General features: G+C 49.4%; 1 protein-coding gene across 1 annotated transcript; it reads left to right on the forward strand.

Annotated features, from left to right (window-relative positions):
- The first annotated feature begins 3589 nt into the window (after nt 1-3589).
- Nucleotides 3590-18054, forward strand: ELAC2 (elaC ribonuclease Z 2). Its single transcript, XM_037409317.1, has 24 exons — nt 3590-3903; nt 3982-4032; nt 4107-4177; nt 4879-4943; nt 5595-5652; nt 6163-6231; nt 6750-6908; nt 7413-7471; nt 8158-8216; nt 8305-8377; nt 9416-9528; nt 10180-10278; nt 10478-10616; nt 10695-10780; nt 11844-11953; nt 12915-13011; nt 13442-13580; nt 14266-14304; nt 14464-14573; nt 15026-15125; nt 15207-15327; nt 15518-15596; nt 16343-16487; nt 17192-18054. Exons 1-24 carry the CDS (start codon nt 3605-3607, stop codon nt 17432-17434), a joined length of 2583 nt encoding a protein of 860 aa, XP_037265214.1. The 5' UTR covers nt 3590-3604; the 3' UTR covers nt 17435-18054.
- The last annotated feature ends 28 nt before the right edge of the window (nt 18055-18082 follow it).

Consider the following 18082-nt stretch of genomic DNA (forward strand, 5'->3'; position numbering starts at 1 on the left):
GCATTTTAGTGAAGTCACAGCTCTAAATGCTGGCCTATGCACACAAAACCAAGCCAACAAGGTTGGACAAAATTGCCAGGAATCATTTGATGAAAAATACCACACACCATCTTAGTTATTTCACCAACTAAAGAAACATTGGCTGGAAATCCCATGCCAGTTGCATTAAGCACACACAGAAAAAGGTATTTTCATACTTCCTGATAATTCATCTAAGCAGAAAATCATTGATACAGGGAGGAAACAGTGCAGCAGGGGAGCAGGAATGCACAGATAGAGTGCTCATCTTTAGGAAATGTCAACTTTTAGTGGAAAGCAATTTAAGATCTAAATTGATGTTTCCCTTCCTATGTGGCTACAGGGAACAGAGCCAAGGGCTGTGAGTGAGCTTTAGGCTGCAGGGCTGTAACATGTAAAATGTACATGAAGAAAGGCTTTGCCATTCAAAGGAACAAATCTTTTATTTCATCCAGAAGTGGGGAAAACCAGGAAAAAATACCATGCTAATTTGAGTTATTGTGTGAAGAGATCGGAGTCAGAAGAAGAAATGGTGAATTATAGATTTGAAGAAAGACTGGCAGAACAGATGTAAACAGCTGTGGCAGGATCTGGAGGTTTGGATAGGTCCCCCAAGTGCTTGCATGGACACTGGTAAAGAAAGGGAAGAGCATTGGCACGAAGAATAAAGGGAGGCAGTGTTTGTAAAGCAAAGCACAGAGAAAGATAAGGTTTGCCTTTGGAAGTAAAGAAGAAAAGGGATATTGATGATCAGGATTGTTTATGTTGAGGTACTCTGGCTACAGTAAAATTTAGTAGTTCTTTTTGAAGCAAACAGAAAGCCCGAGAGACCTCAAAGTGGGTTTAGAGAGCTCAAAAATAAACAGAGCTGTGGCCTGGATCATCTAATATTTGTAAACAGGCCCTGAACGAGGCTCATATGGAAGAGGAGCTTGTGAGCAGGGGGAAATGGTGAGGAGGAGGCTTGAGAATCGCAGGGTCATTTGTTTTGGAGGGACCTTGGGAGGTCCAACCTCCTGTGCAAAGCTGTGTCAGCTCCAATGTCAAATGAGGGTCATTGGGGCTTTATCCAGCCTGGTGCTAACAACCACCAGGGAGAGGGAGTGCGCAGCTCTGCTTTCCATCTGCTTGGCTGGCACCGCCTGCAGCTTCACCGGCTGCTTCTGCTCCTAACAGCTCCAGCTCCTCGCTGGGCTCCTCCTCCTCCTCCCAGGTGCTGTGAAGCCACCTGGCCCCTCACCCACTACCTGCCCACCTGCCCCAGCCCCTGCCTGTGTCCTGGCAGCCAGTGGTGGGGCAGCTCGCTGTGCTGGGGGCTGCAGCTGCTGGATTCCCACACTGCTGGGTAACAGCATTGCTAGGCGCCTGCATTGCTAGGAATGTAATGATACGTACCCACACTGCTAAGTACCCAAGTTGCTAGGTAACAGCCTTGCTAGGAACCATGTTGCTGTGGTACTAAGTTGCTGGGTACTGCATTGCTGGGTACCAAGTTGCTAGGCACCAGCGTTGCTAGAGCCTGTGTTGCTGGGTACCGCGTTGCTGGGTACCACGTTGCTAGGGTACTGCATTGCTAGGCGATGGTGTTGTTACGGCCTACGTTGCTGGGTACCGCGTTGCTGGGTGCCAGTGTTACTTGGGCCAAAGTTTCTGGGTGCTGCGTTGCTGGGTGCCGCATTACTAGGGTTCTGCATTGCCTGGGCCCAAGTTGCTGGGTACTACGTGTTGATAGGGCCCGCATTGCTGGGTACTGCATTACTGGGTGCCTTGTTGCTAGGAAAAGTGTTGTTGGGTACCACGTTGCTATGGTACCGAGTTGCTGGCTACTGCGTTGCTGGGTACAACATTGCTATGGTACCAAGTTGCTGGGTACTGCGTTGCTGGGTACCACATCGCTATGGTACTGAGTTGCTGGGTACTGTGTTGATGGATACCACATTGTTAGGTGCCAGTGTTGCTAGGGCCTACGTTGCTAGGGTACCACGTTTCTGGGTTCCAGTGTTGCTTGGGCCAAAGTTTCTGGGTGCTGCATTGCTAGGGCCCAAGTTGCTGGGTACCACGTGTTGATAGGGCCCGCATTGCTGGGTACTGCATTACTGGGTGCCTTGTTGCTAGGAAAAGTATTGTTGGGTACCACGTTGCTATGGTACCGAGTTGCTGGGTAATGCATTGCTGGGTACAACATTGCTATGGTACGGAGTTGCTGGGTAATGCGTTGCTGGGTACCGCGTTGCTATGGTACTGAGTTACTGGGTAATGCGTTGCTGGGTGCCACATTGCTATGGTACGGAGTTGCTGGGTACCGCGTTACTAGGGTGCTGCGTTGCTAGGCGCCAGTGTTGCTAGAGCATACGTTGCTGGGTACCACATTGCTGGGTGCCAGTGTTACTTGGGCCAAAGTTTCTGGGTGCTGCGTTGCTGGGTACCACGTTGCTATTGTACTGAGTTGCTGGGTACTGCGTTGCTGGGTACTACGTTGCTAGATGCCAGCGTTGCTAGAGCCTGTGTTGCTGGGTACCGCGTTGCTAGGGTACCGCATTGCTGGGCGCCAGTGTTGCTAGGGCCTACGTTGCTGGGTGCCAGTGTTGCTAGGGCCAAATTTTCTGGGTGCTGCATTGCTGGGTACCATGTTATTAGGGTGCTGCGTTGCTAGGGCCCAAGTTGCCTGGTACCACGTGTTGATAGGGCCCGCATTGCTGGGTGCTGCATTGCTGGATGCCTCGTTGCTAGGAAAAGTGTTGCTGGGTACCATGTTGCTATGGTACCCGGTTGCTGGATAGTGCGTGGCTATGGTACCACATTGCTATGGTACTGAGTTGCTGGATACTGCTTTGCTGGGTACCACGTTGCTATGGTACTGCATTGCTGGGTATCTTGTCGCTAGGTGCCAGCGTTGCTAGAGCCTGCATTGCTAGAGCCTGTGTTGCTGGGTACCGCATTGCTGGGTACCGTGTTGCTAGGATACCGCAGTGCTGGGTACCAGTGTAGCTAGGGCCTACATTGCTGTGTACCACGTTCTGGGCGACAGTGCTGCTTGGGCCAAAGTTTCTGGGTGCTGCATTGTTGGGTGCTGTGTTGCTGGTACTGCATTACTAGGGTGCTGCGTTGCTAGGGCCCAAGTTTCTGGGTGCTGCATTGCTGGGTACTGCATGTCTAGGGCTCTCGTTTCTGGCTACCCTGTTACTAGGGTGCTGCGTTGCAAGGTCCCACATTGTTGGGTACCACGTTGCTGGGTGCTGCATTGCTAGGGCCCAAGTTGCTGGGTACCGCGTTGCTAGGCGCCAGCGTTGCTATGGCCCACTTTGCTGGCTGCCACGTTGCCATGGCTGCGTTGCTGGCTACAGCGTTGCTAGTAGCTATGCAGCGCTCCCTGACCGAAGAAGAACTGCGTCAGTTCCGATTGGTTAATCCCTGTCACGTGATAGGGGACGGTGGCCCGGCCCAGCCCGTGAGAGGCTCCTGATTGGCGGGTGGCCGGGGGCAATTTCTGGCTTCTTATTGGTTCTCCTTCATCACGTGGCGAGGACGGCCTCTGAAGCCGCTGCGCTTATTGATGACGTAAGGCGCGTCTCGGGGACGCGCGCGGATGTGGGCTCTGGCGCGTGTGCTCGGCCTGGCGCGGGGGCGGCTGGTGGCGGCCGGTGCCGGGGCCCTGGCCCGGGCCGGGGCCATGGCGGAGCCCGGGGCCGTGGCGGAGCCCGGGGCCTCCTCAGCGGCGCGGCCGGCGCGGCGGCCCAAGGACGTTCCGAGGCACGTGTGGGCCCGCGAGCGGCGGCGCAGTGCGGGCACGGGCCTGGCGGGGCCCAACTCCGTCTACGTGCAGGTGGTGGCGGCCGGGAGCCGCGACGCCGGCGCCGCCGTTTACGTCTTCTCTGACTTCAACCGGTGAGTGCGGGGCCGCGGAGACGCCCCCGTCTGGGCTGGGGGCCCGGCACGGCCTGCCCTGACGCCTCTTCCCCTCAGGTATCTCTTCAACTGCGGCGAGGGCACGCAGCGGGCCATGCAGGAGCACAAGTAAGTTGGGGAGTCGGGGTGGGGGGCGTCCCGGGGCCGCATCGCTCCCTGCTCACCCTCGTCTCGTCTCTCAGGCTGAAGATCTCCCATCTGGACAGCATCTTCCTCAGCCGAGTGGCCTGGGCTAACGTCGGTGGGCTGCCAGGTGAGCGGGGCCCTGCCTGGGGGCCCCCGGCGCAGCCCAGCCCAAGGCAGCAGCTGGCAAGGCCAGGGGTGGTCGCCGTGCCGGCTGCCTGATGGGTGGTGCGGGGGGGGGGCTCTACTGTAGCAGTGGAGAGAGGAGAGGTAGTGTCAGAGCGCTCCTGATTGTGTGTGGGTTTCTGCGGTGCTTCCCGCTGTGGTGTGGTCTCCGCTATGGTGTGCGTGAATATGGGGTGGCAGAGACGCCGCCTCACCAGCATGCGTGGCTTTTTATCTTAAATCTACAGCAGAAGGCATTACCAGTGTTGCATTGTCAGCAGGGAGCTGTTCGTGAGTTGGACTAATTTGAATTCAAAGGGACCTACAAAGGTTTCTGGCCCACCCCTGTCCTCAAAGCAGGGTGGGAATAGAACAGGTCACTTAGGATCTTGTCCATTAAAATTCTGGAAACCTCCAAGAAAGGCGGAGATTAACAATTTGTTCAGGTAACTTGCTCCAAATTGTGACTGGTCAAGATCTCTAGATACCTTTTTTATCTGCAGAGATATCTGACTTTTTGAAGCAGCTGGAAAGCTGAGACAAAATTGAATTTGGATCAGAGTTCATTTCTGGCCTTCATGGAGAGGCCCAGCAGTCCTGAGTGCTGAGAGGGGTCTTGTGTGATCCGCGGGCCAGTGGTAGAGCTGTTTCTCTGCTTGCTTTTAGGTATGATTCTCACCTTAAAGGCAGTGGGGCTTCAAAGATGTGTTTTCCTAGGGCCACCAAAGCTGGTAAGTAGAGGAAGCTTGCAGAAGGGAGAGCAAACCTTTCAAATGCTAAATCTTACCTTGGAATTGGGAGAGCTGGTGTCAAAGGAGTGAACACCGTGCAGGTGTAAAATGCTAGTCTGAGTTAGTGCCAGCTTGAAGGTAGTGCCAGCTCGAAGGTTCTGCCAGAAGGGCTGGCTTTAAAAAGCAAATCTCTTCGGTTATATGCAGGACGGCATCGGACTTCAGCTCCTTAAAGCTGTCTTTTAAGCTAATATTCTGGTAAATCATGTTTTGGAAAAAGGGCATCCTTTGTTCTCCTGTCTGCTCCCTTCCCATTTTCTTTTAATAGAAACTTGGTCTCTGATCTCCTGCTTAACGTGATCCCTGCCAGCCTAATGGCATGTGTAGGCTGAAAATTTCCAATCAGCATTGTTTTACTTCCTTGTGGTTTCTGCTGACTAATTATATTTATAGAAGGGATGGGGCGAGTGGTTATGTTCTCTTTCTAAATGAGCAGTGCCCGCTGGAGGCGGGGCACCTGCCCGGTGCTTTCTGGCTGGCTATGTGTATGTGCTGCCCAGTTTTTGCCTGACTGGGCATTGAGCGTTTGACTATAGTGAAAGTAACTGCCCTGCTTGGGCAGGGCCTCCTGATACACTGTTTCTTTTCCAGCAAAACTACTTGAAAGCCATTCGACTCTTTCCTGGGCCCCTAAAAAGGATGGATTTAGGTACGTAGGTCAGTGATGTGTGGCGGAATATGAACTTTTTGTTTCAGCTGCAGCCAAGGTTGCATTGAACAGTAATAACTTCAGAATAAATGCCTCTGGTTTAGGTCTGCTCAAAGAAAGTTTTAAACATTTGTTTGGATGTGATACACTGTTCAAAAACATCACAAGAGCAGTCTTGGAAAACACCAGTGTTTACAGCTCTGTTTCTGGTAGGTTGCTGCCAGTCTGTCTAACCAGCAGACAGCATTTGGTTTTAAAGCACTGTACAGGCGGTTTGCTTGAGAGTCTGCTAGTGAACTCTTACAGTGGTATCATCATCCTTTTTGTGGATAATGGTTTCTTAAGAACTTGAATTATTCATTGATTTTTGCAGTTGGGCAGAGAAAGGGAAGGGTGACATGCAGTAGGGTCTTTTTAAGAAAGAGGAAAAGGTATTTTCCTGATTTAAAGCATTGTAGAGTATGAATCTCCTTATTAATTTGTTAATGCCAGTTTTGGTACTCTTTTCAGCTGTGCAATTGCACACAGAGCCTGAGTATAAGGATGAGACGATGACAGTCTACCAAATACCTCTTACAGGTGAGCATGTGATGTGGCGGTTAGACAGGAGAAGCACTTATTCAGTAACTATGCTTATTGTTAAAGGAGTGGTTTCTGTTTGCAGGCCTGAGTAAGGAGAGGTTTGTTAATTTGCATGTTTTTCTCAGAAGAAGGTTCTCTTTCAAAGAAAGAAGACCTGCTGAGTCAGGGTCTTGGTTTGTTCCTTTAGGTGTGGGTGTATAGAGTGACATGTGAAACTTCACTGGATTCGGCTTGCTTAGCCATCTGAGTTTTCTTGTTGCTGGAAACTGTGATATCTGGAGTACAGGCACAGACTTGACAGAATTTAGCAGTTTTGAGAGAATATGAAGGACTTAGACGATGGATAGCTTCTGAAATGTTTGACTAGCATGTGCAAGTCAGACTTGGGGGAAGAGCTCTGTATTCTGGTGCCATTTAAACATGAGTGTCACTAAAGAGGGAATGCTACTTATGCTTTTCTTAGCTGTCCCTTTTGACTGAGTGATCTTTGTCTAGTTTTATTTGATTTGGGACAGGAAAACCACTAGCTACTGTAAGTACATTGCCTCAGAGTCCTGGAGCATCAACCCAAGGTGGAAATAGCCCTAAAGGGGACACAGGGCCTGGATCTCCAAGAGCTGCACAGGAAGGAAGCTTGGAGGAAGGCAAGGAAAAAGGAAGCCCAAAGAAAACAGGTGAAGAAAACAGAATGACCTTTTCAACTTTAGTGAAATAATGCCAAATTAAGGATGTCCATTTGTCCTGTGAGCAGTTTGCCCTCTGGAAGTGAGATCTGTAGAGAATTCTGCTCAGGTGAAGAATTACATAGAGCAGAATGAGTTCTGGTATTTTGGAAGTTGATGCAGAACTAATAAGGCCTAGAAATTGAATGTGATTCCTACTTGGGGTGTGATTACTCCTTGCAGTAGTTTGGCCCTGACTGGAGTAGGTGCTTCAGCCTTTGAAAAATAATCAACCACAGCATCCACTCGTAATTAAATTACAGTCTTGAACTTTATTTTGTTTCTTGTAGCTGAAACCGTGGGCTCTCGGGGCTTAGGTGCTTGTAACATTTTGCTGCTGGGTTCCAAATGGGCTGGGTGACACTGTTCCTCTTAATGCTTTAGCAAACATTGACACATTTTGGCTTAAAGAAAAATGATAGTGATGATTCTGAGTTGTTTTGCTTTCTTTTACAGGTGACAAAGAGAAGCATGCAAGCAGGCATCTTGACCTGGTGATGGCTTTCCTTTGTAAAGTAAGCTCGGACACGAAGATCTCTAAACCAATGTGAAATAGGCTATAGAATAGAGTTGGAAAGGGCCTGTGATGATCATCTAGTCCAACTGCCTGACTGCTTCAAGGCTGAGTAGAAGTTGAAGTGTATTGTTAAGGGGATTGTCCAAATGCCTCTGAAACACTGACAGGCTTCAGGCATAAACCACCTCTCTAAGGACTCCAATCCAGTGTTTGAGTGGCCTCTTGGTAAAGAAGTGCTTCCACATGTTAGGATGTTTTGTCTTGCTAAGTAGATTTAACTGGAGATAGCATTTTCAAGCAGGACTTTGAAGGTATTTTGTGATTCTGTATTTCAAAGGTCAGAGTAACTGCAGCATGAGTAGGAATGTGTAAGAACCGGAAACATCTTTTTTAGAAGTGTTCATGGGACAGCTAGTTAAGAGTATACGGGTTCAGTTTTTGTTTAGTGGTTACAGTAGGGAAGCGTGTCCTGCCTACTTGGCTAAAGAAGGAAGCAAGAAGCAGCAGCATGATCTTGGAAACCAGAAAGTCTAGTAAAAGCTTTTTAGGGGTAAATTAGGCTAGTGGCTGTGGAACTGAAAAGAAATTCCCTTGGCTTGTTGGGGAACATTTAAACTGGAAGTATGTGGTTCTTGTTTCCTGGCCCTCTTTATTTGGCTGATAATTCTGTTTAACTCCTTTCAGATTCACCCAAAGAAGGGAAAATTCCTAGCAGCTAAAGCCCAAGAGATGGGCCTGCCAGTGTGAGTACAAGATCCCAGCCTGGGGAACGGGACAACACCAGGCATGTTGATGTTGGCAAGCTAAATATTTCAATGCCCTTGTTTTCAGCGGAACTCCAGCCATTCTTCCCATAATTACAGCCCTCAAAAACGGGGAGAGAATCACTTTTGAAGGCAGAGAGGTAAGATGTTTTCTGCTTTCCGCTCTGGCTTTGCCATTGTCCCTCCTTCAGCGGGCTCCCAGGGTGACAATCATTTTGTGCAGAATGTTTTGCCTCCCAGTAGGTATTGGGATGTGTTTTGTTAGATTTTTTTTTTTATACCCATTCCTGAGGCAAGGTTGGATGATGGTGGTCTGCCTATTCCCTCTCATCCCTGCTAAGAGGTTGGCATGGGGAGTGCTGTTTTTGAGCTTTGAGTGGCTACTTTTGGTTAGTGACTGGCCCCTGTTCCTGCCCCACGTTGTTGCTGAATGTGGCTCTGGTGCAGGGCATGTCTAGGGCTGTTGCAGGGATATTTAGGGAAGTCTGCTCTGAAATTCTCATTTGTGACTATGGCTGTATGTCTGCTGTTCGTCAGAGCTTTTTCATCTCCCCTTCCCAAAGCTGATACAAGTATAGGAGTGAACTAGTAGAGTTAATCCCTGCACGTTTTAAGTCTGGAATTTGAATGCCTGTGTAGCTATCATTCCCTCCTTACTCTGCCTGCACCTCTTAGACCAAGAGAAGTTCAATGGTTCCTGTGTGCATGATCTTACTTCAGACCAGTGTTTGAGAGATTGAGAGGCAGAGCTGGCTCTGGCCATGTCCCAGGTGATCTGTAAGTGAAGATCATAACCTGGGAGATAGGACTGACATATGATTGTGTTATAAGAATTGCACAAAGGCTTTTTTTCTTAAGCATGCTTTTGCCACCATCTAAGTCTGCTGTGGGAACCTAGGGGCTGCTGAAATTCCCTTCCTTACATTAGGCTGAGGTTTGCTCTGAGGCTGGAGTTGGGATTTGTTGTTACATAGCAAAATGCACTTGTGTAATGGGAGCAGAAGGGGAAGAACAACTGTGCTGGCTGGGTTTGCTGAGCATTGCAAGAGCTGGTTTGGAGCTGCCTGCAGGGAGATGGCTGATGGAGCAGCTGCCAAAAGAGTTGGACACAATGACGCACGAAGGAGCTGCATGTGTATAGCTTGATTGTGGTGTGGTCTTTGCGTATCTGCCCGCAGCTCTTTCCTGAAGAACTGTGCACCCCTACTGATCCTGGCCCAGTGTTCATTGTGCTGGAGTGTCCTCACGAGGGCTTTGTGGATGCAGTCTGTGAAAACGAGACCTTCCGAAGGTAGTGGGGCTGAGTGACCTGGGGTGTTTGGGGGAAGACATTTGTGCTGAGCTTTGCCAAAGAAATTCTTGTTCTGTTCTAGATGTGTTGGTTCTTGTGATTGATGTCTGAGCTGTTTGGCACTGTTAAGGAGCTAGAGATGCAGGAAAGGCTTAGTGGTGCATTTTGAACGTTTTAAGAAGGGCAGGTCTGTGCAGGACATGTGGGATTCTATAACTGTCCCAGGCATGTCTTCCCTCAGGGGCCTCTTGAGAAGGAAGTGTGCACTGGTGTCTTGCTGCAGAGCAGAGCAGTGCAGACATTGCTGCTTCCATGTGTGGTGGAAGCCTGGGCTGCATGTAACGTCTCTGCAGGGCTTACGCAGAAGCCTGTTGGCCTCCTGAAAGGTTCTGCAGATGATGTTGCTCTTGGAGGAGAGGAACTGCCCTGGGGGGAAGAGTGGAGGTGTCAGCAAATAGTGGGCTTGAGTCTTGAACCTTACGCCTACCGTGATGAGGAGCCTATGGGTCCTGGGCTGTGCTCTTAAGATGATCCGTACTTTGCCTGTTTCAAGGGCGGCATCTCTAGTAGCACCAAGATGGGAGAGGGGAGGGGATGCCAAGGTGATGGAGGACTGAAGCACAGGTATTTCTTTATTTGAATGTGCCCCAGGTACCAGGAGGGACTCCCTGAGAACCAGGTGGCCTTGATTATTCACATGACTCCAGAGTCAGTGCTTCGAGACAGCCGCTACCAGCAATGGCTGGAAAGGTATGTGATCTTCTGATTACTTGGTTTCCTATCACTGCTGGGCAGCAGCATGTTTTTATGTTTTTCCCGGAGTAGAAATAGCTGTTAGCTGACAGCAGGACTGCTGGCTCGGATGAGAATTTAGCTAGTGGCTCAGGTGCATGCATATGCCCAACTCTAACATGGCGCTGAAGCTGTTGTGCATTTTATTGTCTTACAGATTTGGGCCTGGAACTCAGCACTTGGTGCTCAATGAAAACTGCTCTGCGGTGCACAACCCACGCAGCTACAAGATCCAAACTCAGCTGAACCTCATCCACCCAGAGATCTTCCCTCTGCTCACCACCTACCAGAGCAAGGTAGGCCAGGCCCTGCTTGCCTGTGTACCTCGTGCCCCTGAGCAAAGAAGGTGTTAAATGTCACTCTTCTCCCTGTAGGAAGAAGAGGCTGTGTGTAGCGTGCCCATTGTGCGAGGAGAGTGCCTCTTGAAATACCACTTGAGACCACAACAGGAGTGGCAGAGGTCAGTGGGAATCTCTGACTTACCAGGGTTTTGGGTGTTGGCTTGAAGCAGCTGTTCAGTTGTGAGTCTGTGCTGAGGCAGGGTGGTGTGTCAGCATCCTTTGCAGATTCTTACTGGCAGCTGTGCTATCAACTGTGTCTTGAGGGGTGTGTCCCTGTACTTTAAAGTCTCAGTCAAGGTGTAGGGCACGGATGAATGAAGCAGTGAAAACACCACCTGGCCAGTGGTTTGGGTTATTGTTTCTGTCCCTTGCTTTTGCAGCCTCATGTGCTCCTCTGTCCTTTGGTTTGACCTCATATGATGCTGTGCACCCAGCCATGGCTGTGGCAGAGCAGGTGGGGTGGCAAGGAGAGACTTTTTGGGGAGCCCAGTGAGAGTCTTATTAGGCTTTCTGGGTCTTCAAACAGTATCGGAGCCAAAAGCCCCAGGTGGTTAAACAGTTGCAGTGTTTACTGTCGCTTGCCATGTGGACAAGCAGATGAAGCTGCTCGGTGAGGATCTTAAGGACAGGGGACCACGTGGTACAAGGGGATACCAGCTGCCATGGCTCAAATTTCTGTCTGTTGGGCTGATTAGGAGGACCCAGATGCCAAGAAGAGCTCAGGTTTCTCTGCTGAAGGTGTCTGAAGGCTTGCAGTACTGCATATGCTGTGATGTAGGACCAGAGCACAGGTCTCTTATGCTTTTGAGTGGTGCCTGGAGCCCTTTTCGGTGGCCGTTACTTTCCAGGAGTCTCTGAGCTGCCTTGCGGTGCCCTCTAGTGTCTGGCAGCTCTTTGGGTCCGGACAGCGCAGGGCAGCATAGTACTAGTGCAGGAGCTTCTTCAGTTCAGTGCAGTCACTGTTTGTGATTGTTTCTGTGGCATGGCCCACCCCAGTCAGGCCTTTTTGGCACACGCCACGCTCATGGATCTATCTTCCCCCACCCCGCAAAACGAATTTGGAAGGAGCATTTGACCCCTTGTGGTTAGGCTGTTTTGGCACAGTAATGTGGCATTTTGCTCTGGAAAATGCTGTCTTTTGAGTTCCTGTCCTGCCTCATCCTGATACATTTCTTGTTTCAGAGATGCTGTGACTGTCTGTGATCACGAAGCATTTGTTAGTGAAGCCTTGGATCTCCCTGACTTCCAGACTCGTGTAAAGGAGTGCAAAGAGAGCCTGTCTGCTGTACCAGGTAAGGATCAACAACTTGTCTTGGATCAGTGTAATGGGAAGCAGGAGGTCTTGGGGACCTGCTGCTTCAGAGCCCAGACAAAGCTGTGAACATGCAGTTTTCCTGCTGCCTAAGAGGTGCTTCTAAGTCATAGAATCATCTAGTTCCACCCCTCCTGCCATGGGCAGGGACACCTTCCCCTAGACCAGGTTGCTCCAAGCCTCATCCAACCTGGCCTTGAACACTGCCAGGAATGGGGCATCCACAGCTTCTCTGGGCAGCCTGTGCCAGTGCCTCGTCACCCTCACAGCAAAGAATTTCTTCCTGACATCTAATCTAAATCTACCCTCATCCAGCTTAAAACAATTACCCCTTGTTCTTTCACTATACGCCCTTGTAAAAAGTTCCTCTCTAGCTTCGTTGTCAGCCCCTTTAGGTACTGGGAAGCTGCTATAAGGTCTCCCTGGAACCTTCTCTTCTCCGGGCTGAACAAGCCCAGCTCCCTCAACCTGTCTTCATAGGAGAGGTGCTGCAGCCCTCTGAGCATCTTCATGGCTGCCCCGGACTCATTCCAACATGTCCATGTCTGTTTGCTGGGGGCCCCAGAGCTGTATGCAGTACTGCAGGTGGGGGTCTCACAAGAGCAGAGTAGAGGGGGAGAATCACCTCTCTCGACCCACTGGCCGTACTTCTTTTGGTGCAGCCCAGGACATGGTTGGCTATCTGGGCTACAAGCGCACATTGCCCAGTTTTATTGAGCTTCTCATCAATCAGCTTCGTGTTCCCCACCAGCCCCTCCTGGTGCTTGTTCTGTCTTCCCTTGTAAACATTGCTGCTGTAGGAAAGCCAGGGGCTGAGGGAGGCAGTAATGAATGTGCTGGACACTTAGACTCTGGAGTTACTAGGCTGTTGAACTAAATGCCATCTGACTGGGCAGTATGTGGGTAACATTCACTTACAAATTCTTGTCTGTTTTCTCCAGGAAATGTGGGTGCTTATCCTGAAATTGTGTTCTTGGGAACAGGATCTGCCATTCCAATGAAAATTCGAAATGTCAGTTCCACGCTAGTGAATACCAGGTAAATCCCAGTGCCATGCATTCTGCTTGGAGAGGCTCAGTGTCTCAGGAGGGTGTTACCCAAGGGCTGTTTTGACCAGTGCATTGATGATGCAGGGAGAGTGCCTCTATTGTGGCACCTGCAGGACTTCAGTTTCAGGCACCTGTCTTATGTAGGTGGAGAAGACTTGAGAGCCATCTGTATAGCCCAACATTTAATGTTCATTCATTTTACCATCTGCTCCAAGGGTGTGTTCAACGCAGGACCAGAATGAGCTATGCAGACAGAACAGCCTTTCTAAACCCTTGGCTGGTAGGACTGGAGTAGCATTTAGAGGTGTAGAGCACTGAGAGCTCTCTGACTTCCAACCCAAAAGATCCCCCTCCCCCAATGGGCCCTGGTCAGAGCTCATACAGTGGCTGCTAAACTTCTTTGTGACTTGTCTTGCCAGCCCTACCCGATCTCTGCTCTTGGACTGTGGAGAAGGAACGTTTGGACAGCTCTGTCGTCATTATGGAGAGCAAGTTGACCAAGTGCTGTGTAACATAGTAGCTGTGTTCGTGTCTCACATGCATACCGATCATCATTCGGTAGGTTGGCTGTGTTAGAAGGAGAAGGGGTTCTGTGAAGGCATGCTCTGCTGCTTGTTTGTATGTATGCAGATGTAGCTGCGGCTGAATGTCGGCTGCGCTGCTGTTGGGGCTGCACTTCCCCTTTGCAATCCCCAGGCACTACTGAATCTGTCTGTGTTTCTAATCCTCTCTCCCTTCTTGCTGGGGTCCCTGCAGACTTGCTGGGATCATCCAGAGTTGTAATTTTTCAGTGTCCAACTCTGTTTCCTTCAGTGCTTTGCAAATAATAGTCACGGAAGGACCAATTGGTCTGTTCTAGACTGGGCTTGACCAGGGCCGGCTGTTTGCTGGTCTGCTGTCTTGTGTCTGAAAACCACACTGGGTCTGAGGTGTTGGGTAGGGACTTTCTGCTCTCCACCCTTCTTTTGGGAGCAGACACAGCAGCACTGGGAAGGGCTGAGGGGCTTGTGTTGTGAGCTGCTGGCCACCAGCTTGGGGTGTGTGACAGTGTAGTGTCAGAGCTACTTTGACAGTGTTACTGCAGCTCAGCCAGCTGCAGTTACTGGGAAAGCAGTAATCATATATTTGTGACTATACAGTTTTTTTGAAAAACAGCAGCTTGCTGATCTGCAGTAGCATTGTTGCCAGCTACGCTCCAGGTATTTCTGACTACTGATCGCTGTTGTGTTTATTCCCTTTGTAGGGGTTAGTGAACATCCTGATGGAGAGGCGGAGAGCTTTTGTAAGTAGTGTTGTTGTTTCACTGCTCCTGAACTTGCATTGGAGTGAGGGGTGGGGAACTTCTGAGTGGTGAAGCACCATCATTTCCCTAGGTGTTTCTTCTCTCTGATGTGGTATACACCCTGTACTAATTTTTTAGCCCCTGCCTTTGCTTTTCCAGGCAGCCCTTGGTCAGGCTTTCAGCCCCCTGTTTCTGGTAGCACCTGAACAGATCATGCCATGGCTACACGAGTATCACAACCACTGTGAAAAGATTCTCGGAGACATCAAGTGAGTGTTCTGTGTGGTGTATTAAGAAATGTCCTTGCTGGATCCTTATTCAAGGCAAACTACTGCCATCCATTCCCCACACCCCTTTGCTGAAGGTGCTCTTGACTCCTTGCACCATGTGTTGAACTAGGATGTGCTGTTTACAAAGGGGGAAGATAGGATTTGTTACTCAGTTGTGCTACTTGAGAGGCTTACATGCAGGCTTTCCTTTTCCTTGGGAAGTGAAAAAAGATTCCTGGAAGAGAGTATTTGACAGTGGGAAGGGAAGGAAGTTGGATGAGTTCCTGGGGCACTGCATAGTGAAAGCAAGGGTTAAAACAGATGAGTGTATGAAAGTAACGTGTTCATAAGGTGCTAAACTGAGGAGAAATGGCAGAAATAGGACAGGTACAAAGTAAAACCTGCTCTTATCTTCAAGCAGCCTTAGTTCTCTCTTCTCCCCTCCCTCACAGGATGATTGCTTCCCGGTCTCTTGTGAAAGGCTGCGAGAACATCAAACCTAAAGCCAAATGGTTTGTTAGCTCTTTGTTAGAGAGCTATGACTTGGCTGAGGTAAGCTGATGATCTGGTAGGGTCAGTTGCTTGTGAGGGGCAAGAGGGGACCTGAGGTCTAACACCCGTATCCTTGTTCAGTTTCAGACTTGTGAAGTCCAGCACTGTAAAAATGCTTTTGCATGTTCAATGATCCACAAATCTGGCTGGAAAGTAGTCTATTCTGGTGACACAATGCCCTGCATGGCCTTAGTACAAATGGGTAGGTAACAAAAACCCTCTGCTTGAAATATCTCTTGGCAAAAGGTCTCAGACTGTTAGCATCTGAAGCAGGCATCCCCAGTCCCTTGGCACTTGGCCTGCAACACGAGGGTTAGGGGAGGAAATGAGAGTTCACGTAGGCAGCTGAACTAGTCTGTATTAAACTGAAGATTGAATATATGATTACACAGGTAAAAACGCTACCCTGCTGATCCATGAAGCAACATTAGAAGACGGCATGGAAAAAGAAGCTATAGAGAAGACACACAGGTGGGGTGTGTTCCGTTGTCTATCACTGTTAGGAAGGCACAGATGCTGAGTTCTGAGTTTTGTCCTTGGAGGTGGTGGTGAAGGGCCCAAGTCCTGTAGATGGTTCTGGTGTGCGTAGAGATTTTCAGCACTAAAAAGGGCATGTTGCTCATTGCACCAGCTCTGTAACTCTCTCGGGTCCTCTGAACATCCCCATAGAGAAATGGGGAAAGCTTTGAAGTAGATGATAGCAATTCTACAAATAGATGAGCCCAAAGGAAGGGCCCTCTGCTTGATTACATTTTAGGACTAAACTCAAGAATTATTTTACCCCTGCAGCTGTGCAATTCAAACTGACCACTATACCCAGTGATAGAGAATGCTTCCCCCAGCAAAAGTGGGGAGACCTGAGAACAGCTTCTCAGAATTACATTGAATTACAGTGTAAGAAAGCTGGGTTTGCTGGTACCCCTAGGACAAGTGTTTGAATAAGCCCCTGTCCCCAGTTCTAAGGAGCTCTTAAATGCAGAGCTCCAAGTAATTACAGCTGCCTTCCTGTGCTCAGAGACTTGCCACCAGTGCAGTCTGCCAAAGGCAGAGGCATCTGGATGCACCTGCAGAGAGCAGGGCCACCCTCTGCTTGGCAGGTGTTGGGTAGTATCTAGTGCTGGCTGTTGGTGTGGTATGATCTTTGGTGCAGAGCAGCCTGCCGTGCTGTGTTGGAGGGGCAGTTCTAGTCAGCCTGGTGTGACCTGTTCCTTTTGCAGTACAACCTCCCAGGCGATCCAGACTGGGATGAAGATGAACGCAGAGTTCATCATGCTCAATCACTTCAGTCAGAGATATGCCAAGATCCCACTGTTCAGTGAAGACTTCAGTGAGAAGGTTGGAATTGCATTTGATCACATGAGGGTGAGTAGAGAGCTTTAAGCCAGACTGTGGGGAAAGGTTCAGTGTTACTTTGGGGTGGCTGCTCATGAATTAAGTTCTGCACTTGTAAGTAACGTATTGATACACCATCTCCTTCTGAAGAGTAAGTCCCCTCTGCAACAGCTCCTCTCACTACTGGCAGCAGGCATCACAGCAGTGTGGGGAAACGGCACAGAGCGACACAGGTGCCGATGGCTCTTTGGAACAGAAGTCCACTCTTAACTTGCTGGGTACTTTCCTCATGTCACCTCTGTTCTGTACCTGCTACTCCCAGTTGAAAACTTAATCTTGCTTCCATTCCCACTCCTTTCTCAGTTAGTGTGCTTCTTTAATGGCTTTCTGCAGAAGACATCCAGGAGCCAAAAGCTGCTGCTATTGGATTGAACGCAGTTGTAGCAGTGAGAATAGCTCATAATCAATCAGAACTTGTACAGAGTCTGCATCATTTCTTGTGAAGAAAATATGTAAATGGCTTGGCTTATGGGATCTGCGGGCTGACTGCTGTAGGGCTCAAAATAATGACCTGCCCGCTAATGTCAATGCATCCGAAAACTGTAAGATTCAGGCTCCTCTGTGCTGTGCAGAGGAAGAGGCAGTGCCCTGCCAGCTGCATGGGCAAAAGAGGGGAAGGAAGGAGAACAAAAAGCAATTCTCACGCGGATGCTCCTGTTCTTGATGTATTTCAGGTACGTTTTGGTGACTTTCCGACCATCCCGAAGCTGATCCCACCTCTGAAGGCTTTGTTTGCAGATGACATAGTGGAAATGGAGGAGCGGAAGGAAAAACGGGAGATGCGGCTGCTAAAGGAGGCTGCTATAGTCCTGGACAAACTGGCTGGTGGTGAGAACAAGGAAGCACTATGCCAGAAACGGAAACAAGCCAAGAACCATCAGGAACTACCGAACAAGAAGCTTAAAACAGTAAACTGAAAGAAACGAGGTTGAGAATGCACCTCTCTGTAGGAGGTGCCTTGCTCTCTGCAGACCTCAGGAGTGCGCAGTGCCAAGGGCGCTGTGGAAAATGGGGCTGGCCTCAGCATCTGGGTTTGCTTGGTCATCGGTGGATCTCCATGGGCTGAAGCTACCAAGAGAGGATGTTAGCAGCACGAGTCCTTGTGGCAGCGGTATCTGCCCATACAGTTCCTGTTCCTGGGTCTCACCAGTCCATGTGTCATTTTTATTTTAGCCAAAATGATGTTCTCTCTGGTATTAATTTCTGGTTTTATGCTATAAACCCTTGATAATGTAACAGCAGCGGTTGTGACCTTTGCCAGGAGATCAGGTCTGAAAAGCCTTTGAGGGGCTGTGGATCCACCAGAATAAGGTGGACAGGATTATGAGGAATGTAACTAGATAGCAGAACCCAGATCATAGGAGGAAATTCCTCTATAAAACGGGACCCGATTAATTTTTAGGCTAAATTAGCATTGTGAATGCTACTGTGTTCCTGTTTTGTTTTTCTTGGCTGGTTTGGTTTTTTTTCCCGCCCCGTAAGATCAGTTTTCCAAAATGTTTATTTAGAATGTGAATAAACCACTCAAGGTAGCCCAGGAGGAGGCAGTGTTTGGTTTAGATGGC

The sequence above is a fragment of the Falco rusticolus genome, chromosome 1, assembly GCF_015220075.1.
Source record: "Falco rusticolus isolate bFalRus1 chromosome 1, bFalRus1.pri, whole genome shotgun sequence".
Taxonomy (NCBI): Eukaryota; Metazoa; Chordata; class Aves; order Falconiformes; family Falconidae; genus Falco; species Falco rusticolus.

What these genes read in the sequence shown, in the direction of transcription:
- ELAC2 (XM_037409317.1), top strand. Translation starts at nt 3,605, where the DNA reads ATGTGGGCTCTGGCGCGTGTGCTCGGCCTGGCGCGGGGGCGGCTGGTG. An exon ending in TACCAGCAATGGCTGGAAAG is followed by an intron (nt 10,279 to 10,477) that starts GTATGTGATCTT and finishes ATTGTCTTACAG; the next exon opens with ATTTGGGCCTGGAACTCAGC. An exon ending in TCCACGCTAGTGAATACCAG is followed by an intron (nt 13,012 to 13,441) that starts GTAAATCCCAGT and finishes TTGTCTTGCCAG; the next exon opens with CCCTACCCGATCTCTGCTCT.